At 39.7% G+C, this 21,006-nt stretch overlaps 1 protein-coding gene across 1 annotated transcript; it reads left to right on the plus strand.

The window, feature by feature from the left end:
* Nucleotides 1-1,720: 1,720 nt before the first annotated feature.
* LOC144704257 (uncharacterized) lies at nucleotides 1,721-8,755 on the plus strand. The gene is made up of 2 exons (XM_078576611.1): nucleotides 1,721-8,483; nucleotides 8,566-8,755. Exon 1 carries the CDS (start codon nucleotides 2,648-2,650, stop codon nucleotides 3,983-3,985), a length of 1,338 nt encoding a protein of 445 aa, XP_078432737.1. The 5' UTR covers nucleotides 1,721-2,647; the 3' UTR covers nucleotides 3,986-8,483; nucleotides 8,566-8,755.
* Nucleotides 8,756-21,006: the final 12,251 nt, after the last annotated feature.

A 21,006-nucleotide genomic window follows, 5' to 3' on the forward strand; every position in this document is an offset into this window, starting at 1 on the left:
ACCATGTATCAAAAACTTTGGCATGTGCTTCTACAAATTCTGTTCCACATAATGATTCTATTTAAATAAATTTTTTTTGTAAGGTCAAGGTAGAATTATGGTCCATTATAATTAAGTATGTTATGTATCATACTTAAGAAATCATGAACTACATATTTTCTTAGCTATAAAAATAAAAGTGAATCAGAACTCATAATAACTAGAATTCAGGAACAACAAAGTTTACACCATGTATCAAAAAACTTTGACATGTTGCGACATTCTTGGCCATGGACCTATTTGTAAAATGACAGGTTCCTGAGAAAATTTTTGAAAAACAATTATACGTTGTCACGAGTCAATTTTATGAAATCACAACTCTTATTTGAAATAATATAAAAGACTTCCCAATCATGTTGTGACTTTTCCTTTCATCTCATCTTGTTCGTTGTTAGTGCTACCATTCACTACTTTGCACTCTTGCCTTGTAATGAGGATGCTGATGCAGAACGATGGGTTGAGATCCGATGACTGTTACAGAGTCAGTTAGGCGGGTGAGTTGCGGTTGGATGCAGATGCGAAGATGACATAAAATTCAAGAGGTACAAACAGGGCATCATTTGACATCAGCCACTAGTAAGTCAAAGGAAAAGAGGCCTGGGAATGCCAATACGCTCCCAATGACCTAGATGACGGGTTGAAGGCTGACGCCATCAGGACGGTGATTGCTGCTACTGTGTGCACTCTTGACGAATCCAACCAAGGAGAGGCCTTCAAAAGTCCTACCTCTCAGAGCAATAAGCCTATCTATCTCTATCCTGACCCCGACGGTGGAGACGTGCTCAGAAGGTACTAACAAAAATAAGAGAGCATTCCAAAGGGATGACTGCGAGCATACAAATGGGGCTGAACCCCGGTCGATTGTGACGATGGGCAGGAATGCAACGCGCAATTGGTCAGTGTCAGCGGCGTCACTAGACAGGGTGCGAAGGTGATGTTCAGTTGGCTAGACTCAGCGAATTCCAAGTGTTGGAGACACAACGAGAGCGCATAGAGGCACAGTGTGGGTGTGCTCTCGGTCTTCACAGGAGTGGAACTCCGGCGTACGAATGGAAACGGTGACAGGACTCCACGAAATGGTGCAGAGGCGGATGTTCATGGAAGATCGATGGCTCTAATAGAGCCACACTTGGGTGCAGTGAAAGCGGAAGGGCCTTGGCAACAACTGGGGGTAGGGATCACCCGTCCCGATACTGGTATTGGATTACGCTATCTGGATGAATGCTGTATCGGATACCAGAAAGAAAATTTCTGGTATCCGTCTTTTTTGATATCCAGATATCGGTTGCTACAGTAAAGATATCCAACATCGATATCCGTCTTGATGTCGTCTTCCGCCTCCGTCTTAGGGGGAGGATGACGATATCAGATATCTATGTTGGATATCAAATTTTGATATCCAACATATATAACCTAATTACCTAATTTTTGTTTTAAAAATTTTGGTACCTTGGCGGACGGCAGACGGCAGGCGGTGGCACGGCGGGGACAGTGGCATCGGCGTACAGCGATGAGCTCTCTTATTCTCTGCTTCTTCTTCTCATCTTCCTCCTCCTTCCTCTTCATCTTCTTCCCGTTCTTCCCCATATTCCCCTTCTTCTCCCTCTCCGCCTTCTTCCCATTCTTTCATTTCTTTCCCTTCTCCTTCCTGGAATTCTCTCTTCTTCTTCCTCTTCTGCTAATTCACCCCTTCTTCTTCCGCTAGTTCTCATCTTCTTCTTCCTCTAATTCTCATATTCTTCTTCTTCTTATTCGTTGTTGTAATTCACATGGGTTCAGTCATTTCTTTCTAAGTAAAATGTTGAAATTTCCATCATGATTGCATGCTTTTCAAGTGAAAGTATGTGTAATGATAATTTATTTATATTCTTCAAGGGATTTAGCTTTTGCATTCTAGTCTTGTAAGTTTAAATTTGTCTTTTTAATTTGATATTTTGACCCATTATATATTTAATTCTGTGTTGATTATTTAGTTATTATTTTTCAATCCATTTGGGAATCGGTAAATTTCTATAACTCATGTATCACAGACTGTATAACTCATACAATTCATGTAACACATTTTTATGAAGAAGTGTTATATTGCGTTTTAATTTATCATTATACGATTTTTAATGTTCAACTTGACTGTTAAGATGTTCAATTTGATTTCTCTTCTCCTATTTATTTTTCTTCTCTTCTCCTCTTTTCCCCTGCTCTCCACTCCTCATTCTTTTATCTTCTTATCTTCTTGCCTTCCTCCTCCTTCTCTTCTCTTCTCACTTTTTCTTCTTCTCATATATTCTAACTTCTTTTTCTTATCTTATCGTCTTTCTCTTCTCCCTTTTTTCCTTCCTCTCCACTCCTCATTCCTTTATCCTCTTCTCTTCCCTTCTTCCTCTTTCTTCTTCTCTTCTCTTCTTACTTTTTCATATTCTCTTATCTTCTTACTTTTTTTTCTTCTCTTATCTTCTTTCTTTCTCTTCTCTTCTTCTCCACTTTTTCCCTTCTTCCTCTTTCTTTTTCTCTTCTCGTCTTCCTCTTTCTTCTTCTCTTCTCTTCTTAATTTTTCTTCTCACCTTATCTTCTTTCTTTATCTTCTCCTCTTCCCCTTCCTCTTCCCTTCTTAATGTTTATTGTCATCTTATCTTTCTTTCTTTCTCTTCTCCTCTTTTCCTCTTTTTCCCTCCTCTCTTGTCCTCATTCTTTTTTCCTCTTCTCTTCCCTTCTTCCTCTATCTTCTTCTCTTCCCTTCTTATTTTTTCTTCTTCTCTTCTCTTCTTACTTTTTCTTCTGCTATGTTTTCCTCTCTTTCTTTTTCTTCTCCTCTTTTCATCTTTTCCCCTCCTCTTCACTCCTCATTCTTTTATCCTCATCTCTTCTCGTCTTCTTGTTTCTTCTTCTCTCCTCTTCTTACTTTTTCTTCTTCTTTTATCTTCTTTCTTTCTCCTCTCCTCTTCTCCTGCTTTTCCCTCTTTACTCCGCATTCTTTTTTCTATTCTCTTCTCGCCTTCGTCTTTCTTCTTCTCTTCTCTTTGTACTTTTTCTTCTGCTATTTTTTTCCTCTCTTTCTTTTTCCTCTTCTTCTCTTCTTCTCTTCTCCTCTTTTTCCCTCCTCTCCACTCCTCATTCTTTTATCGTCATCTCTTCTCGTCTTCCTGTATCTTCTTCTCTTCTCTCCTCACTTTTTCTTCTTCTCTATTCTTCTTACTTTTTCTTCTTCTCTTATCTTCTTTCTTTCTCCTCTCCTCTCCTCCTATTTTTCCCTTCTTTGATCTTCTCCCGTTTTTCTCTCCTTTCCACTCCTCATTCTTTTTTCCTCTTCTCTTCTCGTCTTCCTCTTTCTTCTTCTCTTCTCTTCTTACTTTTTCTTCTGTTATTTTTTTCCTCTCTTCATTTTTCTTCTATTATTCTCCTGTTTTTACCTCCTCTTTACTCATTCTTTTTTCCTCTTATCTTCTCGTCTTCCTCTTTCTTTTTCTCTTCTCTTCTTACTCTTTCTTCATCTATTCTCTTCTTACTTTTTCTTCTCATCTTAGCTTCTTTCCTCTTCTCCTCTTTTCCTCTCCACTCCTCATTCTTTTTTCCTCTTCTCTTCTCGTCTTCCTCTTTCTTCTTCTCTTCTCTTCTTACTCTTTCTTCATCTCTTCTCTTCTTACTTTTTCTTCTCATCTTATCTTCTTTCTTTTCGTTCTCCTCTTCTCCTCTTTTCCCGTCCTCTCCACTCCTCTTTCTTTTATCCTCTTCTCTTCCCTTCTTCCTCTTTCTTCATCTCTTCTCTTCTTACTTTTTCTTCATCTCTTCTCTTCTTAATTTTTCTTCTCATCTTATCTTCTTTCTTTTTGTTCTCCTCTTCTCCTCTTTTCCCCTCCTCTCCACTCCTCTTTCTTTTATCCTCTTCTCTTCCCTTCTTCCTCTTTCTTCATCTCTTCTCTTCTTACTTTTTCTTCTTCTCTTCTCTTCTTAGTTTTTCTTCTCATCTTATATTGTTTCTTTCTCTCCTCTTCTCCTCTTTTTCCCTCCTCTCCACTCCTCATTCTTTTATACTCCTTTCTTCCCTTCTCACTTTTTCTTCTTCTCTTCTCTTCTTGCTTTTTCTTCTTCTCTTCTGTTCTTACTTTTTCTTCTGCTATTTTTTCCTTACTTTCTTTTTATTCTCCTCTTCTCCTCTTTTCCCCTCCTCTTCACTCCTCATTCTTTTATCCTCTGCTCTTCTCGTCTTCCTCTTTCTTCTTCTCCTCTCAGTTCACTTTTTCTTCGTCTCATCTCTTCTTACTTTTTCTTCTTCTCTTATGTTTGTAACAAAGTATTTACTGTGTTATTGATTATTGTTTTGTCCGTTGTCTTCTTATTGTGCTTAGTTTTTTGTACTACTCTAGCTTACTCTTGTGTTTATGTTTGTTTGTTTGTGTATGAAGTTGCAATACTCTATTCCTTGTTAAGATAAACGACTTATGCTTCTTAGAACAATCAACCCACCTAGAGGTAATGCCCTGCCCCAAGATTTCTCTGTTGCAAGAGCCAACAGTCATGAAGATACCAACGCGGGAACATCTCGTGCTGTACAGAGTCACCCTCAATCAACCGATCAGTCATCATGGACAACTTTGAAAATATTGGCAATGGGTACTATGCATGCTTGTTGTGCCGAGAGATGAACCCACCTAATAAGAGAAAAATGATCAAGCGACAAGATGACAAGAGCACCAATGTATTTTGGAGACATTTCAAATCTTGTCATCCTGCTCATCATGCGGAGCTAAAGGGACGGTGGTGGTCAACAAGGATCAACCGCTTATAACCAAGGTCATGGATGGCCAACCACAGGAAGGGCCAAGCCGACGAGGACCTATAAGAGGGCATACCCCTAATGAGACGAAAAACATCATTGCGTGTTTCATATGCTTAACAGATTCCCCGTGGAGCACCGTTTAGAATGTCACATTCAAGGAGTTGTGGCGCGACACGACATAGTTGGACTTGGACCCCCCAAGTGTGAAGGTCATGAAGCAGTGGACGATCCAAATGCATGGTCGCATGAAGGGAGACTTGAAGAAGCTATGGGAGAGCGTCGACCGAGTGTCCCTTACTATAGACGCATGGACTGTGGAGAACGGTACTGGTCTTCTAGGCATCACCGTTCATTTTGTGGACGAGAAATGGGTGTACCTAGAGCGAGTACTTGCCATCCGAGAGATTGTAGACAAGCAAGATGGGGACACCATGGAGTCCATTGTTCTCTAGGTCCTGGAAGAACTCTGCCTGTGATCAAAGGTCATCAATGAATACTGAACGTATCTTGGAAATTAGACATGTGATTTTATATATGAAATGTGTTCATGCAGGTTTACGCTGTGACTACTGATAATAGCTCCGCAAATAAGAGGATGTTGTCAGTGATTGGAAAGAAGATAAAGAGCGTGAACCTGACGTTTAGCTCCAGGAGTCACATCTCATGTGTGGCACACATATTACACATTGTCATCCAAGCAGCAATTAAAAGCTTTGGCATTCCTTCTGCCCAAGTAGTAGAGCCCGATGAAGGCAATGAAGGCCAAGTCGACGAAGATATCGAAGGACGAGTGGGAGTTGGTGAAAGAATTTTGTCGCATCCTTGAGCGGTTCTCTATATCCACTTATCATGTTTGCCAAATAGAGACACCGGCCATATGTAATGTGTTATTTCTCATCAATGGTCTCATGTGCCACATGGAGGAGGTAGTCAAGAAAATTAAATAGGGAACCTTCTTCACTTGTGTCGGCGATTGCATGAAGGAGATCGTTGTAACATGGCGCAAGCATGCAAGGTGATGCAACACAAATTAGCGCAATATCCAGAACTTCTATGGTTGAATGAAGCAATCACTCTTGTGTCATTAATGGACCCATTCCATAAAGGGTACATGCTTCGTGAGGGCATCAGAGAGTCAACCATTGCCTATGTATGATCTCTCTTACCATCTGACTCGCCGACACATGCAATGGCTGGTCACTTTGAAATGGATGACCCAAAAGGTAGAGAGTTGGATTCTTGGCTATAGAGAACTATGTAAAAAGTCCAACCTGCACCTGTGTCAATGAGGTCAGCATTAGACGAGTTCAACCAATATCTAACAGAGGTCGTGCCAAATGAGGGAGTGTTCACACCACTATCTTGGTGGGCCTGCATAGTGACAAAATGCTTCCCCTTTCTTACCTCCATTATGATGGTGCACACCATCAAGGTTCATCAACGACGCCGTCTGCGCCGCCCACCATTGTCATCGAAGACAGGGTGAAAGTACTCGATCATCGTAGCTTGATTTCACCATTTTTTCTTTTAGTCATATGTTGTGTTTTCTTCGTACTCGTCCTGTTTTCATCGCATCGCAATGCATCCCGTGCCTGCATTTTCATCGTTATGGGAAGGGGCCTCTAGTCTTTTCCCCTTTTTCTTTTAATTTTTAGTTTTCCCCTTCTATGTGTAATGAGGGCCCATTCTATAAGGGCCCCTAATGGACCTAATTTTATCCCCCCCCCCATTGACCCACTTAAGGGGGCCCATTTGACCTCTTCCCCCTATATAAGGGAAGAGGGGGGTGCCCTAGTTCTTCAGACCAGGAAGAAGAAGGGTTATTTTGTGTGTTGTTTTTCTGGTCTCACCTCTCCTTTGTAGAGAAGGAAGAACAAGAAGAGGAGAGGGGAGGGCGAGTGGTGGTAGAAGGGAAACGCCAGAGGCCTTGAGAAGATTTCCAGCTTCCTTGGTCATCTGCATGCGATCTTCCTGTCGAACAGTCTCCACGCCATGCCAAGTCTAGCTTGAGAAGTCCCCAAGCAGTCGTCAAATTGGCATCGGGGTCGTGAGGAATCAGCCCGCGTGCTAAATTAAGAGATTGCATTAAGCAACGCGCGCATGTTGACCGTGCCAAATCCCACGATCGCCGCAACTGACCATGCTATTGCAAGGGATCCCCCGACGCGCGCGAAGGACTTGGTATCCGAATGCGCCCTGCACCTCCGGTCTGGGCTTATGACAATCGTCGAGCGATCTGTTTACCATTCGCATCTCGATGCAAACGTGTGAACGGGACATCATCGCTGCAGGATTCTCCCATGCTGTAGAGTAAACAGATCGGGGGAATTTGAAACGCTAAACTCCTCTAGCCGTGTCATGAATACTTGGCTAAGGGTCCCTCTCCCAAGGATCTCAACATCCCCGTGAGCCCGACCAGAGATCGTGCTCCCTAATTCGGATGCCTATCGTTCTCGCCAGACATTGGCTCGACTGCCAAAAAATCACCTTGAGCGTGCTGCCTCCGTTTGTCATGACCTGTCAGAGCCGCTTAGGGTGCTCAACACTTGCTCGACACAAGTTCTTGATACCTCAGTGGCATTTCATCGATCGTGCCCTGGCCCTCGGAGCACTGGTCCCTTGCATCCCTAGGGCCTTGACTCCCAGGCCAACCTGGCTGGCTGGGTCGGCAAGATCGCGAACGCTCTTAGTCACGATTGTCGTCAATACGCACCGCTGACAGTTCCTACACCGACCCGGGTTATGCCACCGCCGGACAAGTCTGTCCACCGGCCTCAACCAAGGGTCATGCATGCCATGCCTTGGTAGTTGTCTGAGTACGTTGCCATCGTTCTCCCTCGCTCTCTTCTCTTCCAATTGCTCCGGCATCCCAACGCTTGTCAAACGGCCGTTAGCTCTCTGGCGCCTCTCTGCCACAACCGCTCTGTCCGCCATTGACTGTTGACGAACTCTGCCCCACAAGCCACGCGCTAACGAGGTACGCCGTCCTCTCTTATTGCTCGATTAATTACCACTTGCAGTACAAATTTCTTCTTGACTCCAACGCGCTCGGGCTAGGTAGGTGAGAGAGGTATTGTAGAGAAACTATGTTATATTTGAGTGTCGTACCGGTACAGATGAGTCCGTCCGTTACGTGCGAGCCCTACGGACTGATTTCGTTCGGCCGTATACATCCTTGTTGCTCCGACGAGGTTCGAGAGGCCACCGTCGCCATCACCCAGCGACCCCGTCCAAGCTTGGAGCTCGGCACCTCACTTGAGTCGGAGCCTGCACGTACGACATGTAGGACATTCTTTTGTTGCATCGTAGTCACATCGACCCCTTAGGATTTATCCGTCGGACGATGACAGCGTCAACGTTCATTACCACAATCTATTATCGGTATCGAGCCATCATACTTGGTATTGACCGGACGATATCCTCGACGACGTCCGCCACCACATTATAATGAAGCTATTGTCCGTTTGCGCAACAAATGCTCTTGCTGAACGCGTGTTCTCTGAGGGCCACTCTATTGTCACATACAAGATAGAACATTTATCACTGATAAGCATTGAAACACTCATCACTATGAATTGTTGGCTGAGTGCGGACAACAAGTGATGGTACAATGAGGTGGAGCTGGATTCAGATGGTGAGGATGGCAAAGATGGGGTAGTTGCATCATGTCGAGGTACACATCCCATACATTGCCACTCGTATAATGCATATTTTAAATAAGCATCGTGTTTTATTTGTTGTCTTTCGCTATGAAGGTGATGACCAGGTAAGTACAAATCATTGATGGAGGCATGGGGAAAAGAAATTCTACTATGAAGGGCGTATTTTGATGGTCAAAGATTACAGAAGAAGCTTATTTTGTTGTAAAAATTTTGTATTAATTTCTTACCATTACATGTACTAAAGTATAGAAGTTTTCAAAAATTTAGAGATACAAAACATGCATTACAAGTGCATAATATAACACAAAATCCATTTAAAGTGCTTAAAATTTGTACATCATCAAAAAGGCAAAGTAATATCTGTCTCAGTAGTAAGATTGTTGGACATTGAAATGGTGTGGACTGATATTCAACATCCTCGCAAAGTAACAAACAAATTATTATTCATTATTTCATATCACTGGGGGATCTGAAAATTTTCTTTCTTCTCCATTTTCATGTACTACCCCACTTTTCTTTTAGTCCATCAATATATCACTTTCCTAATTTTAGTTTTTCATGCATTGTCTGTTGCGCCGTTGATGCGCCATCTACTGCTGTCCTAACTATTTTTGGTGGACAAGTTCAATTTCCTCATGTGGCAATCTTCACCCACCCATTGCAAAATCCAGCTCATCCACTCACATGTCTGATTTCTGGTTGATAAAACCTCATCAAATCTTTAAATATTTTACCTTACATAATTGATAATAAATACAAATACCTACCTGCCTCAAGATTTATCATTACTTTGTATTTATTATCAATTATGTAAGGTAAAATAATATTTAACCATTTTTGTATAAGTGAAATTCAAAATAATATTTAACAATCCATGAATTTTTACAACATTTATAACTTTTCCATCAACACTTAACCACACTTTAAGATCTCAGCTTCAAATTTCTTGAATATGAATTTATCCACAGCAGCTTGTGATTTTATGTGGTCTGTACGTAAAAGGTGTGTCTTCCGATGTTATTTTCAGTAATTATAAGGGAAGAGAGAATTTTACCAATGACATAATTAGAGGTTAGAACCTGCATAAATATCAGGTCAAATCATTTCATATATCCCTCTTTAATGCATTAGTTCATAATGAATTATTGTGATTAATGGAAAGAGAAAAAAGAAGAGAGAAGAATTTGGGGCAAGAAGGAATAATTTTTATTGCTGAACTGGGCCCCCTTTTATAGAAGAAAAACTTCACTTTTTAGAAAGGGAATATTCCTAAGGAATATTCCCTGTTTCCAACGGTCATATATTTTGAATATATGACTGTTTGAAACAGAGAGGTCCAGCTGCTTTTAAAGCAGCTGGACTCTCCAACCGCTGGGTTTCAGCCGTTGGAGAGTTGGGCCTGACTGTGGTCAGGCCCAACATATATTAGGCCCTACTAGGCCTAATATATGGGCCCTACTGGGCCTACACTAATGGGCCCTTAGTGGGAAGTTAGGTGGCCCATGTTGGGCCTGAAGTAGTTATTTTTATTAATATCTCCTAGGGTTAGGCTATTACAGAGTACAAGGCCTCGGGCCCATTAGTTAGCTTAAACCCTACTAAGTATCCTCCATGACCTAACAATTATCGCTACAATTTACATTGTAATACTATTGTGTATATATGTTCCATCAATATTTTAAAACCCAGTTACCCGATCATAATTTAGATGAGTCTATATTTATCCAACTTATCTACATTTTCTTACATAATCGTAAGATTAAACTTTAGTAATGTCCAAGTCACCACATCAGAAGTAGATATTCGATACACAAAAGTTAACGAAGGTTTATAACTTACCAAGACTTAAATTAGGTGCCCCTTTCTCAAGTGCTATATTCTGAAAAGCCTAACTAATGTAACTTGCAAGCGACTTGATAAGGGAGTGATCCATCTGTTCTTCCTATGTGAATTATGGGTCAGACTAACGTATACGTAATGGAAGAATGCAAGCGCGTTCGCCTTCATCCATCAACCATTTTCAGGTCACATAGCACATAATGTGTGCTCATATTAAAAATCTTTACTTCAAATTATCAATAACTATTTTCATTAAATGAATTATCGTTAGGGTTTTGAAAAAAATTAAATTCATCAAGGATAACAGGTATAATTTACTAAAAATGTAGATCATGCATTAATACTAATAAAAATATTTAAAACATGCACTTAAATTTCTTAATGTAATGTGCAAAGTGATATTAGCTACCTTGTGTGTATGTATTAAATTAACGAATGTAGATCATGCACAAATACTAATAAAAATATTTAAAACATGCACTTTAATTTCCTAAAGTGATGTGGTGCAAAGTGATATTAGCTATCTGGTGTGTATGTATTTAAAACCCGTAGAAGATCAATACATTGTGCAGATTAATTACCAAATTTTCAAGATTTTCTACAAATTTCTTGATTTTTTGGGGATTTATTTGTTCATAAGATGACATCTTCAATAGAAACATGATATAAATATAATAAAAATATGCTTTTAGATTAATTTCTAAAGTCAAGGAAAAATTTTGAATTATTCGTTAGAAATATGCCCCTAAAAGAACTCTCAGTTACACGTTGCAAGAGTAAAAATTCAAATAAATTTTTTATAGGGGCTTAACGAGTTAATTTTGATTTTCCCACAGTTTTCCTTGTGAAATTTGGAGAATAGAGAAGCGGAGGGGCAATCCTTCAACAATTTCATGGGATGCATCTATTTGTGCATGCAACTTAATACATGGGCTTATAGGAAAAGTGGTTGGACAACATATATAGTTTTCAAAGTTTTAGAATTCCTCCATATGGGATTACAGGGATCCGGAAAAAAAAATCCGGATATCAGATATCGATATCCAGATACCGGTTTTGATATCCGGATATCCTGATATCCGGTATCCGAGATCCGTCTCGTCCTTACCCATCCGATATCAGTCTTTGATATCCGTATACACCTAAAGGATGGATATCGTCCGATATCCTATATCCGATATCAGACACCGTCCCATTTTTCTCCCAATATCGGATGTCGGTTGTCCGACACCGGATATCTGTTGGAGAATCCGTATTCTTGTTGGGAACCCTACTACCATCGTTGATCTAACGATCAAGTCTCCAAGATCCAAGTGTTGCCACCAGCACACCGGAGAAATACTTGCGCCACCAGACAAGGGAACCCCGTGCCGTTAGACAACCTCCTGACATCGCGTGCCCACCTCTGCTGTCGATTTCCCCCTGGTTGCACTCCTAGAGAACTTCATGGCGCTGGCCAATTACTGCTGCCATCGCTACTGGCCAATTATTGTCGTCGTCGGCTTGTCTGTGAATCATCTCCACCAGCTCACCAGAGAAACGCTCACGCCGCCAAATAAGGGGACCCTGCGTTGAAGGACAACCCTTGACACTGCGTGTCTATCTCCACCGCCAGTCGATCCCCTTGCTCGTGCTGCCAGAGAAGCCCGCATCATCGCCAGATTACCATCGTTGTGCCAGTGTCGCCCATTATCGGAGAACCTCTGCTGCAAACCCGTCATCGCCACTACCGTCTTGCATGCCATTGCCGTCATATTGTACACCACCACCACTATCGACCCATGCACTGCCACTATTCATTGCCAAAAATAGAACCATCGTGCCGCCGACGCCGACGCCGACAAACACAAAAAAATGACAAACCAAAAAAGAATAAAATAAAATTAGACTTAAGTTCCTTTTTTGTCGAATTCTCATCATTCTCTCTATAGGATCAACCCCCCCACCCCCCCTCCCCCTTGATATAGGGGTTATATCGGCCCTCTAGAAGTAGGAGAGAAGGAAGAGATGGCCCACACGTGTAAGGGTCCTAGGGGCCCTCTAGAAGAGAGAGAGCGCCACACATAGGCCCAACTCACAAAAAAACACACTCGGCCTATATAAGAGGCTTACAAGACAAAAAATAAGTCAACCAAAGACCGACAAAAATAATGTCGACCTTCAGGATTGACTGGACCAAATACTTGAAGGCTGAGTCTTTCACTTCAGCCCTTGCTCCTCGAGCTGGTTGAGACCAGGTCTTCGGAGCTAGATGGTCCCCATTTGATGTTATAATCATAACCAGCTCAAGTAATCATAGAACAGTCAACATGTATGAGGGGGTATCCCAATCCACAATGTACATCATGCAAAGATTAGTTTTTATTTTCTCATTTGGTGATGATGATGACGGGTGCGAGATGTTTTATGTAAATTATGTTGTGCTTAGCCATGAGTTTGATAGAGCTATCTTAGAGGTACATTCTATTTTCCTTGCTTCTCGAACCTGTAGTTTAATCTATCTAGAATGGCACTATGTGTTCATTGATAAACTCAAAATTAGGCCGTTAATTTTTTGTTGATATTTGAGTTAATTAATAATAATTTATAAACATTTACTCATAAATTAGTTTGACTAGCCAGTGATGAGCAAGGGTTATCTCCATAGAGAACATATATTAGGGTTTAAATAGTCTTTAAATGATGATTCAAGAGGGATGAAAGGAGATATGTATAAACTAAGAGATTGTGATGTGATGAATACATGGTGGTGAGAGGGTGATAATAATTATTTAATAAGGATGCTATGAATAACAATATGATGAATAGGTAGGAGGACGCGGATAGATCAAATGAAAATGAGAGAGTGAGATAGATGAAGACTTAAAGTGATGATGTATGTAGAAGATGTCAAAGAAGATAGGATGATGAAATGGGTGAATGGATTTGAGTGGATGATGGTGAAATAGGATGGAGAAAAAGAAGTGATAATGATCAAACTAATTGATGTGATGGAAGAATGGATAGGTGGTAAGAGATGAACAAGAGGATGATGGAATTGATGATTTAGGGTTTGTATATGAGACAAGGTGAACAGACAAAGATCGAAGATCGCTGCCGTAGGGTGAGATGATGGATGATGGTGATGAGAATGAGAAGACGAAAATAAGGATGTACATCTAACTAAAAGGATGTGAAGGAAATGAACTAATCTAAGATAATAGATTAACCTTAGATCCCTATGTTCCACTGAGATCAAGGCATTTTCATGATCCAAATCAGCCTCTCCATTCTCCCCGTTGATCTTCTCAAATCATCCCTCAAATTTTATCTGTCCTCCAAATTTGAAAGACTGAAAAAGTTAAAGAGCCATTAAATAAATCCAAAAAATAGATACTAATTATAAAAAATATTATAAATATATTTTTTTACATCCCTTTGAATATCAAACAACCCAGGAAAAATAATATCTCCACTCAAAAAAAAAATGTACTTTTAGAATATGATGTCATAAAAACCATTAAAAACACTTAAAATTTTTTGAAGTCCAAAAATATCATTCTGAAAAAAATTAGTCATTTTGGCTTGATAACACACATATATTATCAATTTAATGCAATTAAACATGTAAATATGGTCATATTAACCTAATTAAAATTTGTATTACCACTCTCTATGTGTTACAGACTGCTACTCATGTAACAGCCCCATTACCCATATTAGTTGCTTATACTGCGCTAGCTTCTCTTTCATAGTGGTGCATGTGAGCATCAAGGAGGTAGGTTTTATTTGTAGCCTTCATCATGGAGATGAATAGGGTCAAGCTGCTGAGCCACAAAATTACCGTAGCCATGTCCTTCATCAAATCTCACACAAAGATCCAAAAATCTCTAAGACATCCCTAAAATTCAGCTAAGTCATGCATGTGTTATTTTATTTTAGAAAATGAGCAGACACCATGTATCTGAGCTTATTTGTTTGTAGGTATCTGAGTTTGTGTTTCAGAAAACTTGAGATGACACAATAAAGGATATGATACATTTTGAGCAAAGTAATTACTTTTTTATTCTTAAAAAATTGATTTTATAATTCAAACAGTTATTTTAGAAAGTGATAAATCATAATTGTTTAATGAGCTGGATGGCCCAATATGTGTTAAAAACACGGGTTAAGCAGAGTATCAGTAAAAAATGAATCAAATGTAACAGTCTGTTTTCCAAATGTGGTTTCTTTACCCTATATTCCATTACAGACAAAAGAGGCTTGCATCTTATTCCCTGGAATGGTGATTAATGAAAACATATCTCTCAGTTCTTGCTCTGTACCACAGTGATGTGTGAAAAATATTTGTCCTTGCATTTTCAATTCTTGCTCCCTCCTAATACGTTCTGTAATAACTCTCTCATTATATGTGACTTTTGATTTCTTGTATCTGATATCATTAAGTGCTTCTTTACTTGCTTCCATTATCTATGGTCTACCCGTGCATTAATGTATCAGAGGCATTCTTTATTTAATTACCTTTAACGAATTTTCATATCTGTGATTTTTAGGTATTAATTATAGGTTCTATTAAAGTTAAGACTTATAATTCCATAAAAGACTCCATTGATCCTACATTGAATTGTTATTCCATCACTTTGAGAAATCCCAAATAAGAAATTTATGGTTGAAATATTCATACATCATCTATTTGAAAACAATTTATTCCTATAATTTATAATAGCTGTGAACTTTATGTTATTGTCTGCAAAATTTAGTTCTTATTCTGAACATTATACATCACTAAACATTAGTTATGCTTCTATAATTTATACAATATAAAGAATATAATCTCACCCTGAAATTTGTGATAGCAATGAACTTTTAATTTAATTATCTTTAGGTTTTATTTGGAAATTATTAATGAATTAAAAAAATTCCACTTATTTCTAGAACTGTATTAAATTTAATCATTCTCTTAATTATTCTGAAATAGAAATGTAATCTTGAGATTTCTAAAAATTTAATAAATTGATTGCTTATGTTCAAAAGTGTTTAACATAGTAAATAAGTTTTTATATGTAGATCTCTACACCTTAAATAAATTGAATTTATCTCTCCACAAACTGTCTACAGTATCAAATAAAATTTATTTTTAGATTTATGCAACTTTAATAAATCGAATCTCTCTTTATCTGAAAAAATCTCTATAATATGATATAAAATTTTATCCACATATTTTTACAACTTTAAGCAATTGAGTCTCTCTCTGGAATACTGTATACAATATCAAATGAAAAAGAATATGCATATCTATGCAGTTTAAATGAATTGAATATATAACTCTTAAATGTTTTCTACATTACAGAGTCATAAATTTTATTTTCAAACATGTACTTGCCTTACCAATTCTCAGTTACGTGATAAAATGCATATTTCATTCAAATATTTCTTCAGATTTGGCTCTAGCACTGATTCAGAACTTTATTTGAAACAAAAATATCCCCATTGTTAGATATTATTTCTACATAAAAACATTTCAAATATAAGTATATACTCTTTAGAAAATAGTGGAGAATAGTTATTTTTTCTGAAATTAAACAATCATATTTTGAAACAAAGTTTTGAAACGTCAAACAAGAAAAATAGGGTGAAACTTGTATCGAAGTGAGAAGAGTGGTGAGAGTTAATCCAGGAATATAGATTTTAACTTGAAAAAAGGGAGGAACTAATGTTTTTAATTACCAATTCAACTCTCCTTCTTAGATTTTTTCACTTTCATTTGTTCCAACGACAAGAAATTGTGCTTGATGTTCAACCGCATAGAGAATACTAGCTGGACAATTTTTGTCTCTTTTAGATTATTGTTGTTTCCTAACTTTTCTTTATGTATAAGTCACTAATCCAATTTTATAGTGGCATGAACTGCTTTCATGACCTACATCACCACCTGTCACAGTAAGCTAAATGCATCACACTAATGGGACCCCAATGTTCTAACCTTGTTGTCTTCAGCAGTCGAGAGAATATCATATAGGTCTATCAGCCTCATCACATCACTTTCTTCTTTAAGTACCAGTGAGATGGTAATATACATGAAAAAAGTTTGGATGATAAGGACAGGGGATTGAAAACACAAGGTAAAAACTAAACTAAAGCCATTTTGATGTTGAAGTCAAAGGGAGAAGGTTTTAACAAACAACTTCATACTTCAAAATTTAAAGCTGCTTTACTTTTAGATGTAGGATGAGAACATTCGTCAAGGATAAATTCAATACATCTCAGTCATCTAATTTCCTAGAATCAGATCCAAGGGCTGAGACTCTCTCAGATATGAATTTAAGTAATTTCTTCAACATTGGCCATGACTCTCTCAGACATCAATTTAAGTCCCTGGTGGATATGATCAATCATATTTTTATCAAGAAAATTTCTAATAATTACCCTAGAATAGATGATCTAATACATAACAGAAAAGAGTTTTTTTACGTAGAATATTGATGTGTATCCATCTAATCAAATGTCTCGTCATATCTAGGAGATATATAACTGTTGGAGTCATCAAAATAACACTTGAGAGGGGTAAAAATTTGGTTTCATGCTATGATAGTCAGAGTTACCAAGCTCATAAGAATAAGCAAACATGGCCCATTAAAGAGTTAACTCTAAATCAATAATGTGATGGTAAGTCTCAACGATACGTATGTCATCATGATCCTGGGATATGATCAATTCGATCATGTCCATGACATTGAGAATAACATGCGGTAGTTTCAGGTTGTCAAAAAATAGGACAAACCTAATCAACACGTTCATCCACAATATGGGAGTGTTCTCTTACATCATAAATCTTGATTATTGCTATGACATCATTTGTTTTAAGATTTAAAGATAATATAAATAAGAAATTATCCAATGCAGATGCAGATGCATGCAATCGTAATGATGAATGGACGACGTCTATGATGGCGGAATAGGTAGGTGGACACAGGTTAGGCTCTGATACCAATTTGATGCATGACAATTAGGGGAACGGGAGCAGACGACTGAGGAGACGAAAAGGATGACGATAGGCGTTGGAGGCTGGTATGCTTTAGGAATGGAGGGATAAAATAGACCACAAATCCACACGATCGATTTCGAAAACTTAAATCAGATGAAATAATAGTGGTGCAGCCCCTTTCCTCATCGAGTGCGGGGGTACTGTCTTCAACCACCGCGACGATGCTCAAGCACCAAATCCACTACTTTCCAATTCACGTTCGTAGGAAATCTCACGAAAAGACCTAATCCACTAGTCGTTGAAATTCCAAGAAATTCAAAGCAAATCCGACAGCGGTGGAAGAATTCTCGTGGAATAGTGGACGAAGAACACACGACACAAAAGATTTCAAGCGTACCTCGGCACCGGAGTGCGTGTTGAGGCTGCAGGGAATTCTAGCCGTAACTTGGCTCAGCGATCCGGGCGTTGCGTGACCCTGCTTGGATGATATAACTTGGCGACTCCGGGCGTTGAGCGGCCCTGGTGAGGGGATGTCCGGACAAAGCCTGGTCACTTGGTGACCGGGATGCTTGGGCGTGGCAGACGAGCAGTGAAATCGTTGTCGAAGATTCAGGCATAGGCGATTTCCCGCGCGCATGGAGCGCGCGTAGGGTGCAGGGAGCGCATGGAGCACGTGGAGTAGCACGCGGGGGCGCTGAGCGTGTGGAGCGCCAATGCGCGCGCGAAGAGCGCAGAGGGCGTGCAACGCACACGGAGCGCACAGAGCGCGCGTGGCTCGAAGCTTTGGACGGCGTCAACGATGACCGGTGTTGGTGCCCAATGTGTTGGGTGACCATGGCGGGCAGCCGGGCGCTAGGGTGCCTGGCGCGGGCAGCCCTGGCGGGGCGCTCGGCGCTGGGAGGCCTGGCATGGGCGCTCGGCGCTGGGATGCCTGGCGGGCGGCCCTGAGCGGGGCGGCTGCCGCTAAGGCGCCCGTCATTGGGTGGCCTTGGCGGGCAGCCCGGCGCTAGGGCGCCTGGCGTGGGCAGCTCTGGCAGGTGACCGGCGCTGGAATGCCTGCGCAAGCGGCCCTGGCGGGGCGCCCAGCGCTGGGATGTATGGCGCAGGCGGCCCCGAGCGGGGCGACCGGCGCTAAGAAGCTTGGCGCGGGCGGCCTTGGTGCTGGAGCGCTGGATGTATAGGCCGAGAGAAGAGAGAGAGAGAGAGAGAGAGAAAGAAAGGGAGAGGGAGAGAGGAGGGCGGCCGGCGACGCGTGACGGCAACGACGGCGGTGGCGGTGGCGATCTGCAGAAGAAGGGCTAGGGCAAGTCCTCAAGAAGAGAAAAATCAATTCCTGATTATAAATTTGCCAAGTGTTTCTTACAACATTGGCCTTCATATAAGCCTTGGAGGAAAGAGAAAATACGGGAAATGACGTAAAAATAAAATGTGGCTGATGTGTAATCATGTCACGTCAAAGGGCAGTTCTGGATCTGTTGTTGACAACGTGTCATGATGCAGGACGTCTCGGGAGACGGTGGTGGCACGTTCGAAGTTTGGTGGTTATCTGGTTGATGTCGATGACGAGTCTGCATGCTCGGCGTGTCGGATGACCTTGGTGGCGCGTCCGGTGTCGATGCGTTGACGTCGTTGCCACCATGTGTTGTATGAAATAACATTCACAGCCTAAGCATAAATGATAAATTGATCAACAAAATCATCAAGAGCTACATTACATACCTCGATAGCCAAGAAACCCCATACATTTTCCTTCTAATTTTCTATTCATTTCTCTTTTCTTTTACTTCTTTCTCTCTCTTTTCTCAAAAGGGGTGAACACAAGGGAAGATTCCTATGAGAACAAGGAGCTATTGATGAAATACACATCATAACTCTCATCACATGCAAGAATACAAAAGATGAAATCAGATAAGAAGGTGTAGACAAAAACAAAAGGGGTGTAACATGGGGAAAGATATAATGAAATAATGATATCATAAAGGGGAAGAAAATAATAAATTTTGGAGTAAGCATATCATAAGTATTTAGGCCTAATGGGGAATAGATGGCTCCTATAGTAATGAGAGACCATAGGTGAAACGGTGAAAGGTAAGCTAAGAAAAATGGTTGAAAAGGATAGAAACATATGTTTCAAAGATAGTCTAAGGTGGCTCAAGTGAAGGTGATTATGTGCTTAAGATTTGAATAAATGACTATTTTTACCCGATGATGGATTCACTTAGTGAAGATCTATACTCTAGGTATGTATCACATGTTGGAGGGTGGATGATGAGTGGCTCTCTCGGCATTCCCCTAAAATGTTAGTATTCCAACATTTTGATTTTCATGTATGTTCCTCACCCTACCAGATATCCTAGCCACTTGGGAGGACGCCTGAATCTAGATCATGGCTCATACCATTAATAGATGTATTTGATCCACTACAAAAGCCTAACTTCTATACTCAATATTTCTAAGATATGGGGTGAGTGATTCTCCAAGATAGTCATGATTAAATTCATACAAGTGAATGCTACCCTCAAAAATGAAATGATCCAAGGAACGAAAATTTTTGGAACCCACTTTTTTCTCCACCCTACTTGAAACATGCATCATCCCTAATGCAATCAATTAATCAAATAATAAGGGAAATATAAAATGAGTTGCAAGCAGTGGTACTAATCCATAAGGTATTTGGTTCGGAGTAAGTTGATATTGTTCTTGTGAATCCTGCTTATGTTCAGTAGGTTCTCACCAAGTTTGGCCCTGTAAATATTAGGCTTCATAGAGAGAGATATTGGAAGGTCATTAAGGCGATGCGTATGATAGCCTTTTAGTTAAAAATAATGAAAATAAAAGTAAAAGGGAAAAGAAGGTCAGGGGTAAATGCCAAATTGTAAATGTTCAGAAGAAATCTAGTAACCAAGATGATTTATTATTACAATATCATATCGCAGACTCATCGTTTAGATCCAAGAGGTTTGAGCTCTGGGTATGGTTTCAATCTCTGACCAATTTAGAATTTAGAAAAGACTTTTATGAATTATCTATAAACACCTGTGTGGCCAAGGAATCCTCTAAGTTCCCTGGTGTTGGTGGGAAGTAGAGGATTCTTGATTACTTTAATTTTGGCCTTGTTCACTTCGAGCTCACAGCTGATGACTAGATGTGCCAAGACCATTCCCTCTTGAACCATTAAGTGGGAATTTTTCCAACTTTGCACTAGCTTTTTCTCCACACATATCTCTAAGTTAGCCAAGCATACATCAAAATCCTGACAAAAAATAAAGTCATCCCCCAAAATTTCTAAGCAATCTCGTACTAGATCTGAAAACAAGGCATTCATACATCACTGAAACCTTGTGGGATCGTTACATTATTTCCTTTTTGAAAAGGGCAGGTAGAAGCAGTCTTATCCTGTCTTCAGGGTGAATTTCTTTTTGATTATTCCTCGAATTTATATTATTTACTATTTTTTCCTCCCTAAAATTTTCATTAAATCCTAAAATCGTATTAAATTTGGAGAATCTAATAAAACTAAAAAATATTTATTTATTCATTTTGAAAAAAAATATTAATTTATTTTATTATTGAAACTAATGCCTAAAAAATTATTTAATTCAACATATACATAACACAATAAACTATTTATTATTATATCCTCATATCATGATTTCTCACTTTAACCGAGCTGTTGTCTAATAAAAAATTACTTCTTATCTCCTTCTCATTATTTATAACTATGTTAATTT

The sequence above is a fragment of the Wolffia australiana genome, chromosome 6 (genome assembly GCF_029677425.1).
Source record: "Wolffia australiana isolate 7733 chromosome 6, ASM2967742v1".
Lineage (NCBI taxonomy): Eukaryota > Viridiplantae > Streptophyta > Magnoliopsida > Alismatales > Araceae > Wolffia > Wolffia australiana.